The sequence below is a fragment of the Mobula birostris genome, chromosome 12 (assembly GCF_030028105.1).
Source record: "Mobula birostris isolate sMobBir1 chromosome 12, sMobBir1.hap1, whole genome shotgun sequence".
Lineage (NCBI taxonomy): Eukaryota > Metazoa > Chordata > Chondrichthyes > Myliobatiformes > Myliobatidae > Mobula > Mobula birostris.
In genome coordinates this window covers 83,637,644-83,653,559 of record NC_092381.1, presented here as the reverse complement: position 1 = coordinate 83,653,559, position 15,916 = coordinate 83,637,644, and the positions used below count along the sequence as shown (strand labels likewise).

General features: G+C 40.7%; 1 protein-coding gene across 3 annotated transcripts in view; it reads right to left on the bottom strand.

The window, feature by feature from the left end:
• Positions 1-1,473: 1,473 nt before the first annotated feature.
• The window catches only part of mettl13 (methyltransferase 13, eEF1A lysine and N-terminal methyltransferase), a 34,455-nt gene continuing 20,012 nt past the window's right edge, over positions 1,474-15,916 (bottom strand). For 2 of the 3 annotated variants that reach the window (XM_072274259.1, XM_072274260.1), the window contains exons 4-9: positions 15,083-15,282; positions 11,947-12,142; positions 10,475-10,654; positions 7,554-7,766; positions 3,976-4,107; positions 1,474-2,825 (exon numbers count right to left, since the gene is read on the bottom strand). In XM_072274259.1, coding sequence (XP_072130360.1) covers positions 2,551-2,825; positions 3,976-4,107; positions 7,554-7,766; positions 10,475-10,654; positions 11,947-12,142; positions 15,083-15,282 — 1,196 coding nt within the window. In that variant the 3' untranslated portion in view covers positions 1,474-2,550. The remainder of the gene's footprint in view (positions 2,826-3,975; positions 4,108-7,553; positions 7,767-10,474; positions 10,655-11,946; positions 12,143-15,082; positions 15,283-15,916) is intronic. The other variant, XM_072274261.1, reaches the window with a different exon arrangement.

Sequence of the window (15,916 nt, the reverse complement as noted above, 5' to 3'; positions counted from 1 at the left end):
TTAAGCATGTGGAAAGTAAAATCAAAACTTTTAAATAATGCAAGATGCTCTTAGGAGAGATTTATAAATATGATGACTGCAGAAAATATTAGGAGCTGTCCAAGGGAAATCCTCCTGTTTTCAAACTCACACAATTGTGAAGATACGTAGCCATAATGTCATAGGCCACATATAAAAAAAACTTTAAATTTAAGTATTCCCAAATATATTGGTAGTATTAAGTTTGATAAATTAATGATTTAATATAGTTATTACATATTTTAGATCTAGGTATGCTGAATTCAATTGCTACATTTGTTATTACTGTCTATAAAACAAAACAATTTATTGATTGAGCATTTCTCACTGTGTTCCACAGATCTAAGTAACCATATATTGGCAACAAAAAGTAAAATAACATCCAATTCCCAAGAACGGTTTATTAGAACCATGATATTCCATTTAAATATTGGAATAGGTGAATATGGGACACTAATGAGAGCAGTTGTACTGGCTCAAAAAAGTCAATGTGCAATTTGCAACCAAAATCTACTAAAAAAAACAGGTCAACTACCAGATACTGGCAAAGTCTACATGTCTCCCCATGTCCACATTATCTCCCAGTAGTTACAGCTCTTCTTTAACTCTATGGGATAAGTCAAACAAGGCAGTGATATAGAACGTTTGTTGCAACATCCACACAATCTCTGTACTGCGTTAGGACTTCTGAACATGTCCTGCGAGTTTTTCACTCTCCATTCCCTTCCCAGTTCTGACAAGTTAAATTGGAAAATATATTAGGATCTTAAACACAACTAGATTCAAAGAAGTTTGGCCACTGATCACTTCCTCCCAAATTCTTACGTATGTTTCTTGGGAAGTTTTTCCTTTATCGTAAAGGAACCCTCATTATTAATACAAATAAACTTTCCCCCCCACATTGCTTATCAAGAGTTTTGGAATAACCAATGACGCAGTTCCTGCATCTTTTGTTGTATTACAAACTGCTCTGCACGGAATTTTACGTACCCTTCCCTGGGGGTGCGACAGAAAGTAACTGCAATCTGTGTCAGATACAGTACATACTCTGTGGCAATTCACCAAGCCTTTTTCAGCACCTCGCCAACTGGCAGTTAGAAGAACAAGGACTGACACTGAGTTGCTCTCATGGTTGTTGATTATTGACCAGGAGGAGGGAAGCAGAGGTCCATGAACCAGTCCTCATCAGAGGAGGAGAGGGTCAGTGACTTTAAATTCCTCAGTGCTGTCATTTCAGACGGCTTGTCCTGAGCTCAGTCGAAAGGGCGATAATGAAGAAAGCACAGCAGCGCCTCAGTTTCCTGAGGACTTTGCGAAGATACAGCATGACATCTACAACTTTGGCTTGGTGAATTGCCACGGAGCGTGCATTTTATGTCTATATACTGTATCCGACACAGAGTGCAGCTACTTTCTGTTGCACCCCCAGGGAGGGGAATGTAAAATTCCATGCAGAGCAGTTTGTAATACAACAAGAGGTGTAGTGGAGAGTATATTGCCTGGCTGCATCACAGCCTGGTATGGAAACACCAATGCCCTAAACGTAAAAATCCTACAAATAGCACAGTCCGTCATAGGTAAGGCCCTCCTCAGCATTATCACAGGAAAGCAGCATCTAGCATCAGGGACCCCCACCACCCAGGGCATGCTCCTTTCTCACTACTGCCATTAGGAAGAAGGTACAGGAGCCTCAAGGCTCACAGCACCAGGTTCAGAAACAGATATTAGCACTCAACAATCAGGCTCTTCAACCAAAGGGGATAATTTCACTCACCTTCACTTGCCCCATCACTGAAATGTTCCACAACCCATGGACTCACTTTCAAAGACTCTTCATCTCATGTTCTCGATGTTTACCGCTTATTTATTTATTATTTCTTTCTTTTTGTATTTGCGTGGTTTGTTGTCTTTTGCAGACTGGTTGAACACACAAGTTGGTGAGGTCTTTCGTTGATCCTATTATGGTTATTATTCTATTGTGGATTAATTGAGTATGCCCGCAAGAAAACAAACCTCATGATTGCATATGATGAAATTCATGTAGTTTGATAATAAATTTACTTTCAATTTTGAACAAGAATAGCCAGCACATTGAAATACCACCATACACAGGTTGCCCTTTAAGTTATACACATTCTTCATATTGAAATACATCCCCATCATCACTGGGTCAAAACCCTGAAATAGGGTTCTGCAATAAGATCTTTCATTAACAGGAGCTGCAACAGTTCAAATGGGCATTCACCATCTCCAACAAATTTCATTTCGAAGTGAACATAACTCCTCTTTTCTTTTTGCTCAAATCAAAAAAGATTCAAAGGTTTCTTGTACTAAAGAAAAACAAAGTAGACAAATGATGAAATGCAATTTGAGCAGCACACATGTACTTGAAGTAAACACGTTGATTTAAGCAAATAGTGATGAATGTTTGAAGACTTCCAAGTTCATATCCCTGGTTAATGACACTGAAAGTCACTGCAAACAATAAACATTAATCTTTTTGTGTCTACATCTAATCCAGTGACCTAATTTTCACACAATTGTAACTTTCTCCAACATCTCTGCGAGTCTGTAGGTTTGGTCCCAGTGTTTGCCAGATTTTCTCAGATCATTTTCCAATATCTGACCTGCGTTAAGAAGGTGTTTAGAACCGGTTTTGAGTTCCGTGGACAACTGGCAGTACAATATTTCATTCACCTCACCCTCAATCTTCTGCAAGTAAACGAGGGGGAAAACCAATTTGATGTCTGCCATGACTTTTTCTTTCAGTCTGTCGTCTCTGCAAACCAGATTTAGAATGAAGAGTCCTGAAACAATTGAAGTGAACTTTAATTAAAACACAAAAGTGGATAGCATTTCGGCAGCTGAGGAACATCTTTAAATATTTACATTCAGCAAGTATATTCCTAGTCTGGCATATTCCATAGATTTTGGAAAGTTATGCAAAAAAAATGGCACAGGCACCATAAAGAAAATAAATTTCCTTTGCAACTTCACTTTAATCCAATCAAACTTACTGCCACAACAAACTACACCTCCTACCCACCAGAAATCTTTTGTCATTCCCTTATGGGCTTAGGGATACAGTTTTACAGGTAAGTGCCCAAAATCCTAATTTATTAGATGCAGCAATTTTACTGACATGGATTGCACATCCAAAGATCACTGTTTTCCAATTTTCTAGTGCAAGTTTTGTTTAGCAGAACATATCTTGCAAGGAAGAGAAATAATATGGAGAAAAAGTGAGAAAAAAGACGACACCAACCATGAGCTACATGATCTCCCTGCAAGCTGTACTGCCCCAATCACACTGATCTTACCTTACACAAATTTAAATGTAAAAACACAGAAAATAGAAGAAAAGGCTGTTGGACCTTCGAACCAATAGTAATGGTCTTTCACTTATCCCTATATCATATTCCCACTCTTACTCCAGACCTATGAATTCATTTTGTATGTAGAAAGATGGGAACCTTCCATTAGATAGGAACTAGTACATCCAACAAATGTGATTAAACGAAAGCATAGAATTTGGTGTAATTTCCACCCACACAGCAGTGAAGCATCTGCTTAGAGTAAGTATTCAATATAAATGCAGGGCTTGAAGACAAAACCTTGCAGCCTGGTGGCAAGAAAGTTAGAACCGACCACACCTGATAGAAGCAATATTTTAACTATGCAGAATGTTATGACAAATACATGTTTATTGTTTGCAGAAACCTAATACACTTTCCTAAAAACAAAAAGATGAGCTGCATTGCTCCTTTAAATGCAGGGAACAAAACCTTGCACAAATAACATTTTGCAAAACTTGTAGGTGGTGAACTCTTATCTGATAACTTGCAGGCACAGATTATAGTTGACTGACAATAATAGTTGACAGTCTGTTCTGTAGAACAGATACAGTTAACTACGACTCAGATTTACAAAATATTGCAAAAGGAAAAGATCATTCACCTCGGGGTGCCAAAAGACTTCGTACTTTCTGGAGAAATGCCCGGTCTACAAAAGCTGGTGGAGGACAGTTCATTCCAAGGGTAGCATCTTTACTATCCACGTCAAACATGATAACATCATAGGAGCCACTCCCTGCAGTAATGAAAACAAAATCATTTTATTCCTCATATCTGTTCTACTTGAACCCCTAAATCAAAATTTGTAGGTTGGGCAGGGGAGAAATAGTGACTGAACTAAAGATGTAATTCTGAGCTAGTATAGTCACTGACTTGCAGGACCAGAGACCCATCAACCCTCACCCCAGGTGCTGTCAGTGTAGAATTTACACTTTCTTCCTGTGACCATGCATGTCCTCCTACATCCCAGGATATTTGGTCAATCAGCCACTCCAAGTTGCCTCTCAATGTCCAACCCTCTGTCCCCGTTGTGAGAGGTAGAAACGTGTTAAGGCTGGCCAACAGGGCTCTGGTGACGCTCTACAGGCCAATCCCCTGTACAGTGAATGCAACAGATTGCAGAAGCATTGATTAACTCCAACTGTACCATCGATTTCAGAGGACGATGCCCTATCCTCCACTTGGGAGCTAAGGGCCCCAAATGAAAAACAAGCCACTCCAAGTTGCCCCGGTGCAAGAGCTGAAGAGAACTGATGAGAATGTGGGAGAATAAAAAAGTGCCAGAGCAGTGCAAACAGATGCTTGTTAGTTGGTACACAGTAGATTCAGTGAGCTGAAGGGCCTGGTTCCAAACTGTCTTTCTCCAAACTGCTGGTGATGAATACAATCTGACAGATGGACGGCTATCAAAAGTAAGCACAAAGAATAACACACAGAGCAAATTTTGCCTTTCGTGCCGATTTAGTATTGTGGAAGTTTCAATCACCACAACAAACACTAAATTATTCTGTTCATGACTAAAAATGCACCATCATATCCAATCCCAACAAAGATGTCAAGGAAATTTCTTGACAGTTTATTAAAGGGGCTACAGTATGCTTATTAAGGAACTGAAAGAATTTAGAATGGAAGACTGAGTTGCCCAACTCAGTTAATTTTCCACTTCAAACAGGCGTAAAAGATATCTAGGATATCAGTCGACTTTGACAAATGAATCCCCAGGGACAAAGACGAAAACTGCACCATCATTTGAATTGTACGTCAGAGCCAACACCATGCAAGAAAATCTTTGATCTACAATTCTTTTCCCTGTTTAGAACACAGCCACAGTGACTACGTACATCTTAAAGATTGCGGAAAGCAGCAACATTTTCCATTACATTTCACCCTCCTAGAATAAGGATCCTCAACCAAAAATAAATTAAGTGGAATAAAAGCTGAAGTGTATTTCACTGTCAGCGGAGTAAACACTGTGGAATGAATTAAATCCCGGAAGCAGGACAAGTTTTCCTTGAATCCTGTTAAATTTAATAGGACAATCCAAGCTACGAATTTTGTCTCTGCTTCCTGGCCACAGCCTGTCACATTGAAAGACTAACAAGCTATCAGGTTATTGACAGCAGGCAAGTGTCAGGGAGCAGAGAGTAAGGGACTGATGAAAATTCATTCTATTTGGCGGGCAATGAAGCTGGTGGTGGTGGCTTCAAATGCACACCTGGATGGGATTTGCCCCTTGATTCAACAGGACTTACCTTGTACTAAGAGACAGGTTTCATTGCTGGAGTAGACGGGAAGATACATGAAGCGCACACTTGCTTACAAACAATTAACTTACATTCTATTCAGTATTGTTGGACATGGTGATATGGATAAACCCTAGTAAACCAGCTGCCTGGGTCTTTGGTGGTGCCAGAGCCGGAGATTTTCCAGACCATCAGATGTTATTTTGTTAACATTCCAAACATTTTTCAATTCAATTTTATAAAACCATGCTGTATGGTGACACTACAGTGTGTCAATCAAGTGTTAAGTCAGTGCAAGAGAAAATAAAGAACAGCAGACATTTTTAATGGGAGTACAGGAATCAGGACACGTGCTGGTGGAAGGGGATGCAGAAACCAAAGGCTGGGGTGAGCAGACACTGTACGCACTACCCAGTGAGGCAGATGCTGAACCATCGGTTTTCTGAATGGCTTGTTAGCTGATTACTTATTACAGCACAAGATATAACATTTGCATAGAACACCCACACAAACACTATGAAAGTCAGCAGTCCTTATATTTCAAAGTTGCTGGTGAACGCAGCAGGCCAGGCAGCATCTCTAGGAAGAGGTGCAGTCGACGTTTTAGGCCGAGACCCTTCGTCAGGAGTCCTGATGAAGGGTCTCGGCCTGAAACGTCGACTGCACCTCTTCCTAGAGATGCTGCCTGGCCTACTGCATTCACCAGCAACTTTGATGTGTGTTGCTTGAATTTCCAGCATCTGCAGAATTCCTGTTGTTTTAGTCCTTATATTTCATAGTTCAGCTGAGGGTTAAATAAACCCAAGAACATCTTCATCAAGCAACTCAAAAATAGTGCCCGAGGATTTTGTTTACATTCACTTGAGACTGTAGGTGGGGCCCTGCTTAATAATTTTCAGTACAGCTTAACACACTTCCTCAATACTGCTTTGGCATGTCAGCCTGAACTTTAGCATTCAAATCCCTGGACCAGGATCTGAAATACAGGGTCTTCTGACTGGAAATGCAAGTTATTGACTGGGCCATACTTGAAGAAAATTATGGCTAAGTGAGGTAGCACTGCTACATTATAAAATCTGGAAGATCAATCAACCTCCAGTAGCTGGCTGGTGGACCCCATCACCCTGACTCCATGACAACCCAAAAAAGTTAAAGTCTGTCCTGAGCTTTATAGGCTCATCAAGCTGGTGCTTATGCCGGTTTCTGCTGCGTGAAGCGACTGAGAGTGTGAGACTCCCACCCCCCCACCCCCCCCCCCCGGATAGGACGTCAGTCTATCACGAGGTTAACCCCCAGCATTTTGCCGGTACCCATTTTCAGCTGGGTGGACTGGAGCAGTGTGTGGTTAAGTGCCTTGCTCAAAGACACAACACGCTGCCTCGGCTGGGGCTCGAACTCACGACCTTCAGATCACTAGTCCAACGCCTTAACCACTTGGCCACACGCCACATGACAACCCAAAGCTGGATCCCAATTTCTAAATATTTTGCCTGACTAAAATCCTGTCATTCTGGGCAACATAATCTTTAAATAGGGAGGAGCAGAGGAAACAAGGGAAATGATGAATGCAAAAGCAAGCTGGTATGAGGAGTAACAAATGAAACATCGCTATAAGCTCAAAAGATTCCTTCACAATTATCAAATCTTAACAGAAAGTAAGTAATTGCATCTAGAAATGTGATAATAAAGAGACCCCTGCTATGTTGTTCAAATTAGGCTGATGTTCCAATGCAGTACTGAGGGAGTGCTGCACTGTTTTTTGGAAGAGATGCAAGTGCCGACATACTCTCAAATGCTCAACTATTAATAGGAATCCAGAATTAATAGCGTTTTTAAAGAAGATTCAGAAAAAATACATAAACATTAACAAGAAGGATGAAAAATATTGAGAAAGGAATAAATTGCTGCTTTGCAAATATTGCCAATCTACGTTTCTTACCTTCATCTGCAAGTGTACGTATATAATGCAAGCCATCTGCCAGAATCACCTTCATTCGATTGTCCTGGGAAAATTCAAACCACCTGGTCGCGACCTCCAACATCTCAGGATCGATTTCAATGGCATCAATGGTCGACTGGGAGAAGAAGTCGTGAATAAACAATGGAAGGCTCCCACCGCCAAGGCCAATCACCAGCAGAGAGATCGCAGCATCTGAAGAGGGTAAGAGTGAAGACTGGGCATCAGTATAATGTCACGCAATGAAGCAAGCACATTTTAGATCAAGATCAGAAGTGTATCACTCCAAGGGGAAACATTTCTATATCGTTCACATCTTTTTATCATGAAAATTAGATAACACCTAAAGCTGCTTATATTTGCATCGGTTCTTCAATATAACAGGCACTTTATAGTCAGAGGGAAAAGAAACTAAAGAGCCACATTAAGTTCATGCAACTTAAACTCATTTCTAAAGCAGAGCAAAATCAAGTCTGACAAAGTTACAGGCCCTGCAGCATTGAGGCTACATCTCAATCTACTGAAAACACTAATAACTCAGCAAGGTCTCTGCAGCTGTAGTATTCTGCCAACACTGGCACTTCAAAGTAATTGGGAACGACAGCCCTTCAGAGACTCCCGACAAATCAATGAGCAATACAATGAAGCAGCGCATTTAGACTTTAACAATTCTTTAACCTTAACAGGCTCTTTATAGCCCGAGTGCAAGGAAACTAACTAAAGAGAAAAAGGAAATTCATACAACTTGAGTTAGTTTCTAAATGAAGAGAGCAAAATCAGAAATTATGTGTGGCCAGTATTCCAAAATTCCCCTCCATTATCACCCAGACACAAGCAATTCAGGGCTGCCGAGCACTATCTTTAACAAGGGTAATGATTGCGGCTGTCAACATCATGCATATTCTGAAAATAAATAAAGTGAAGCACTGCAGACTGGCCAGAGGGAAGTGAATAAACACTTCTTTCCTGTCTCATTTCTGTCACTAGGTCTTCCAGCCTGCTACTGGTTATTAAGGATTAAATAAAAAATCTGCTGATGCTGGAAAGCTGAAAGAGCTCTTACAGATGCCATCTGACCTGTAATGTTAACATTTGCAGCCCTTCCCACAGATGCTGCCTGATGTGTGAATGTTTCTGGCATTTTTTTCCTTTTGTTTCATTACTGGTTATTGTTCTGGCCTCCAGACCAGTAATCTAGTGACACAATCACCAAAGAGCACTCCCCCCCCCCCCCACCAACTGCAAGGAAACAGTTTGTCTAAGTAGTTTATGCTGGTGCCATCTATCTGTTTTGCCCTTTTTCCTTATCATTTGACTTTCACGTTCCTTATCATTCCACTTTCACTTTCTAAATCTGCAATTTAAAGTAAAAGATGTTTCAGGGTATCACCACATTGTGTACATAAATATTATTTTCCAATAAAGACACAATGTAAAACTAACACATCAGGGAAGCACTTGCTAAATTATTAACATGCCAAAGAAATAACCAGGAGACAACCTCAGGTGTTGCATCATCACGAAACAGGAAACTTCCTTCTAACTCCAAACACAAACAAGAGAAAATCTACAGATGCTGGAAATCCAAGCCACACACGCAAAATGCTGGAGGAACTCAGCAGGCCAGGCAGCATCAATAGAAAAAAGTATAGTCGACATCTTGGGCCAAAACCCTTCAGCAGGACTGGAGAAAAAACGCTGAGGAGTAGATTTAAAAGGTGGGGGAGGGGAGAAACACCAGGTGATAGGTGAAACCTGAAGGGGGGGGAGGGATGAAGTAAAGAGCTGGGAAGTTGATTGGTGAAAGAGACAGAAGGCCATGGAAGAAAGAAAAGGTGGGGGGAGCACTAGAGGGAGGAGATGGGTGGGCACAGAGTAAGATGAAGTGTCTGTTCCTTCTAACTCCACCCTCTTTCTATCACTATCATTTACTGATCCTTTTACCTCACCCTAACCAACCATTCCCTAAATTAACTCCGTCCAGAAAAGAAAAGCCTGGACAACTATATCAACATCTCATCTCCTTAAACCTCCCTTCAAAACTACATTGACCAAGTTACGAATTACAAAGAAAGCATGGCAGTGCCTCTACTTCCTTAAGAGTTTGCAAAAATTTGGCAGAGCTTCTAAAACTTTGACAAACTTCTATTGATATGCAGCGGAGAGTATACTGACTGGCTGCATCACAGCTTGGTATGGAAACACCAATCCCATTGAATGGAAAATCCTACAAAAAGTAGTGGATATGGCCCAGTCCATCAGAGGTAAAGACCTCTGCACCATTAAGCACATCTACATGAAATACTGTTGCAAGAAAGCAGCATCCATCATCAGGGACCCCCACCACCCAAGACATGCTCTCTTGTCGCTGCTCAGGACTCACACCACCAGGTTCAAGAACAGTTATTACCCCTCAAGCATCAGGCTTCTTGATCCAAAGGGGATAACTTCACCTGCCCCATCATTGAAATGTTCCCACAACCTATTGACTCATTTTCAAGAACTCTTCATCTCATGTTCTCGATTATATATCGTTTATTTATTTATTTATTATTATTTCTTCCTTTTTGCCTTTCCACTATTTGTTGTCTTTTGTACACCGGTTGAACTCCCAAGTTGGTGCAGTCCTTCATTAATTCTGTGATGGTTATTATTCCATTATGGATTTATTGAGTATGCCCACAAGAAAATAAATTTCAGGGCAGTATATGGTGACATATCTGTACTTTGATTATAAATTTGCTTTGAACTTTGAAGTGTTTGACCATTGTTGTAATTGGTTCAGTGCTAATGTTGGGCCAATTATGCACCTCCAAAGCACTTTGGGTCATTTCACTACACTAAGGACACAATATAAATATTTACTGAATACTTATCCAATCCTTTCCATTTTACCTTCTTACCTGGAAGAAAACCACCTTTGTTACCTAGTAGAACCAAGCCAGCAATCATGGCTCGATGGTGATTGCAGCAGAGGTAGCTTTTGTCTACAGCCTGGCCAAGCTTTGGATTCAAATTGCTCTCATCTTCCAAGCACAACTGCCCTTTCCTCTTGTCTTTTTTTTTCTTTTTATGTTTTGAAACTATTTGAGGAAAACAAAATAATATGAAGAAATATTCAACACTCACCTTCAAGTCCTAATTAAAAAGCAAATGCACACAATAACTTCCTTTGTGTTTCTTTTTCTCTCATCCTTCCTGTAGGTGGGTGGGTTTTCAGTTGGAGGAGTTAAATCTAATGCAAAATTTTGTGTATGCCATATTAGTTATCATCAAAATGAGAGACCACAGTTGATGAGGAGACAACACTGACTCTGCACAACACATTCTGCTGTTAAAAGGAAAGCTGAAAATAAACTAGAGAGAACTCTCACCTTTATCCATAAAATACGCAGAGAAAATATAAATAGAGGGTGAAGTTCTTTGGTCTGACAAGTATAGTGCTTTGAATTTGTCACCATTAGTTTGCAAAGCCGTCAAGAGGATGACTGCATTACCATTTCATATTAGCAAAATTGGAGATATGGAATAAAATTTGGTCCTATGCAATTCATGCAGGAAAAAAAGATACACACAAAATGCCTTCCACGAACTCAACTAGTTTACCACAGGTAATGTTCCACTGCCTGCCAGTTCACAGTGAGAGGCCACCTGAGGAATGTATCAAGTGGCGTGGCTAGCCTAGGGGTTAGGCATGTGTTTATTGCAGAGGTTCCTGTGAAAACTGCTCCACTTCTCACATGAACTTCGTCAATTATTTGTACTTAATACAATTTCCCACCTACGTTTTGCATATATGTTTTTCACATTTCTTACAGCACAGGAGACATGCAGCCCAGAGTGTCTATCAACCCTCAGACCGATCCCATTCCCCACTTATTCCAGACAATCCATCCACTGCATCCTACCCCAATTCTCCCATATTCCAAGTGCACTGGGGTAACATATGGCCAACTAACCTATGAAACAGAATAATCATCTAAATCACTGCCGTTACTTCCTGAAATTCAGTTTTAAAGAAGGTTGGGTGAAGATTTCCATCGGCATTAAAGGCTTTTCGTTCATTATGTCAGCACACAGAAAAACCATGCAAATGTTTAATTGCAAAGATAAAGGCAGCATATACAGTACGCAGCATCTACCATATATTCAGTATGCGGAACAAATGGACAGCAGCTGTCAATGCTCAATGCACAGTCAAGCAATGAAGCAGTAAAGAGAGTTTTGAAGCAACAAGTCATTTGACACCCTGGGAAAGTGGGATATTCCTGGATATTTTGTCTTTTCATATATTTGTTCACGTTGCAGTTTTTCTATGGGCTAACAACACAGCACCAGAGTTTTCTCAGCCTACAGCTAAACATGAAAACGTTACCTGACTTGGAAGCGTTGTGCAATAATTTACCCTCCGATTGCACCACATTAACGTTGCTGAGGAATATCAGGTGCCGGTAAAAGTTGTCATCCTCTCCCTTTACATCTTCAATGACATACTCGCCACTAATGTCACTCACACCGCGATACTGGGTAGTGCGAACCCCGATATCTCCACCAACTGAAAGAAATGGGACCTGCATAACAATGCAGTTGTTAGGACAGAAATGCAGACAATCTCATGCCTGCATTGATCAACAGCTCTGTCTTGGCTATCAGAGCTTGAAATTGTCAATCTATCAACCCACTGCACGTGGATAACGGGAAACCACATTGCTAGACATGCAACAAATCCAGGGAATTGGAAGTAATTCAGAAAATGTCTCACCCGGATGGTTGGTGGTTGGGTTGAGCTGTTCTCCGATCTTGGCAATTTACTTGCAAACATTTTGTCACCATATGAGGAGATATCATCAGTGCACTGCTGATTGTGGTGTGTACACTGAATGCTTGGCCTTTATATACTTACCAATCAGCTGATTGGTTGCCATTTCAGAAACTCAATTGTGATGTGGGGAGGAAATCTCGTCGCTGATTGGCTATGTGGCTGCTGCAGGTATTATCTCAGTCAAACTGGGAGAAAATTATCCACAAGGACCCATGAACATCAACTGGCTGTAAAGTGGCATGACCAACTGTCCCTAGTCTCTACCCACAAAGATCGAAAGGGACATAAATTCAACTGGGCATCAGTGCAAGTCATGGCACAATCAAACATGCGGCACGCAAGGGATTTCTGAGAAGCGTGGTTTTTCCACGAACAATTCTGTAGACAAACACGTAAACCTTGATCCTATTTATGAGGCAATGCAAACAATTCCTAACCACAATGCATGAAGTTCACCACACAGCCAATCAGCAACGAGATTTCCTCCCCACATCACAACTGAGTTTCCGATACGGCGACCAATCAGCTGATTGATAAGTACATAGAGGCCAAGCATTCAAAAGACATAACATGATCAACAGCATAATGATGATGTCTCCGATGGTGATGAAACCTTTGCAAGTAAATTGCCAAGATCAGAGAACAAGTCAACCAAAGTTCATGGAGTATTCACTGCTGCATACTGATATGAGGGCATGTCTTAAACCTCAGCAGCCCTTACAGGAGATAGCTCAAAAGCTATTAACTGGAAATATTCACCCACCAAAGAAACATGAGGCGATATTCAACCCATCATGAGTCAAACAACAGTTTGATCAGAACTCTGGGAATTAAGTGACAGGTGGATATGAGACTGCAGATGCTGGAATCTGAAGCAATGCACAAAAAGCTGGAGAAACTCAGCATGTCACCTAGTATCTTGGGACAGTCTCAAGATTCTCAATCTGAATTGGCGATTGTCCGTTACCCTCCACAAATGTTGCCTGGCCTGCTGAGTTCCTCCAGCTTTTTGTGTGTTCCACCAAGTTCCAGGTGTTAAGCTTGGTAGCAACTCCCCTGGAACACCCACAATCAACCTTGATACCTCACACTGAAACCGGAGATGATAAATGTGAACGCAGTTGAGAAATTCAGACAATGTGGACAGTTGCTCTTCTCTCCCTACCCCACAGTTGTCGCAGGGACTCACAAAATCTTATTGGAAGCTGGGAAATGGCCTTAGACAGAACTCCAACAAATGACTTTAGTTTTTGTATGGATTTAGAAATCTAACAAAATTACAGCTAGAACCGTAAATATGAGAAAGACTGAATGAACTAGGGTTGTTTCCTTAGGAACAGAGAGAGAGTCAATTGAGGTGTAAGAGGTAACAATGGAATTAGAAAAGTACTTCCAAAAACTACGGGGCATATATTTCAATGTTATTGTTTGTAAACTTCTTTCACCCAGAGGGTGGTGGTAGCAATGTGGAACTTATTGCCTGAAAGAACAGAAGATGCAGAAACCTTCATCACATTTAATCTGGTCTTGAATGTCAACCTGAAGAGATTTACAAGGGCCACAAGTCTGGTGGTGGACGATGGGATTAGACTGAATAACTCATTTTCAATAAACAGAGGCTCAGAGGGCCAATGTCATAAATTGTTTATGATTCTATTATGCTTTAACATTTAAGAGACAAGAGATTATTAAATTTCTTCAATTCAGGAGGAGGAAAGAAAATTATACAAAAAGCATCTTCTTGATTACATAGTCCATCAGTCACTTGCCTTCTAGGATGATCAAGATTAGAGACAAGATGTCTGGAAATCTTCACATCTCCAGACAACAGAAGTGTGATTATACTATATATTAAGATGCTGAGACTTTTAATCACAAAGCAGCAGAAAGTGTAACCTATAATTTCTGTGTTCTGGAGATACAGCATTTTATTTGGAACTGCATTAGAATGTTCTTCATTCATAGACAAAAGATATTTACGTCTCCACTATAAATAGCATTCAAAACCTCACCATACCAAGATACTCCTGTCATTACCATATATGACCACAAGACGGATTATGTGGCAGTGCATAGTATATCAGCTATAAATATCCCCAACTTTAAATCTAATGAACTCTTGATCAGGGAACAATGATAATTTGCTGCTTTAATCTTGGGATAAAAGGATTCATGTTTTAAACTATATTCAATTTATCTTTGTGCAACATTTCACTCATCAAAAAAAAACCCAGGTCATGGTTGTAGTTCTGGCTTTTGGTTTTACAAGAGATTATTTCTAACATCTTTGAACCCGACAAGGAAAAGAACTGAGAAGAAACGCTGGCAAGGAGGCAGAGAAGTGATTTAACAACCTTAAAAATCAGTAAATTTAAAAGAAAACTTTGCTGAACCCAAGACATTCAAGGGCATGTCTTCTGAAAAGATGAAAAAATTACCAATAACTAACTTCTAGGATAAGATAAATTACTTCACCACTCAAATAGGCAAACCAGCCAGAGGAGTAAATCAGAACACTCAATTTACTGACCATGCGCTTAACAAATTATTTCACTGAACTTTGCCCCTTTTCCTCTCAAGCTCAAAGCTAGTTACCAGCAAAGAGGACAATCGAGGAGACGCTGCATCTCAGAAGCATCAGACCTCTAACTTTCAACAACATATTTACATGCATGCAGTAAGTAGTTACCTGTTGACCTGGTGGAAGTCCATAAGGAGCCAACTCCATCACCTTCCCCGAAAGCTCCTTCTGAATAGCATCCATGCTCTGGTAAAGTTGGTCACGGTGCAGTGCCACCACCAACAGACGTTTGAATGCAGCAGTTTTGCCGAGCTGTCTCCGACCTTCGTCAGTTCCGAAGATCCATTCAGTTTCTCTGCCCTGTGGAACTACAAGGAAGCTATATTAAACCAACGCAGAATGTCCTCGGTGGGTAACTTCCCCTTGTCCACTGCAAACCCTACAACAGCCACATAGAAGGCACTTAATATACTGCATGAGTGACTAGACTATAGGTTTCAACAAGACAGTTTTTTTAACTGCTGGACCAAAGGTAGTCCTTGAGTAGGGAGAATTTGGGGTCCACACCCTTTAACTCTGTTGGAAATTCAAAACTGACCACAACAGTTAACGCTGAGGACACAGCCTTTGAAATCCACTTGGTCTCATCCATTTGAACCATAGAGGTTCAGAGAATGTCTTTGCTCCCCGTTCTGGGTCAATCTACTTATCGTCCAATAACTTGTTACGCAAGTTCTTGGGACATATAAAATCATGAGAGGCACACATAGGAACATTTGGTTCTTAAGGACCAAGGCTACATTTCATACTTTGACCATAAGACAGGGGTAGGCAACCTTAAGCACAAATGCTTTTCTAGCATACGTTATTCATTAATTTGAGGCAAAACGTAACTAGATGTATTTAAATGGATAATCCCCATATTTCAAGTTTTTTATGGCATTTACCTGGCCCACCATCCGCTCATTAATACGTGATCTGGCCCACAGAGGCAAAAAGGTT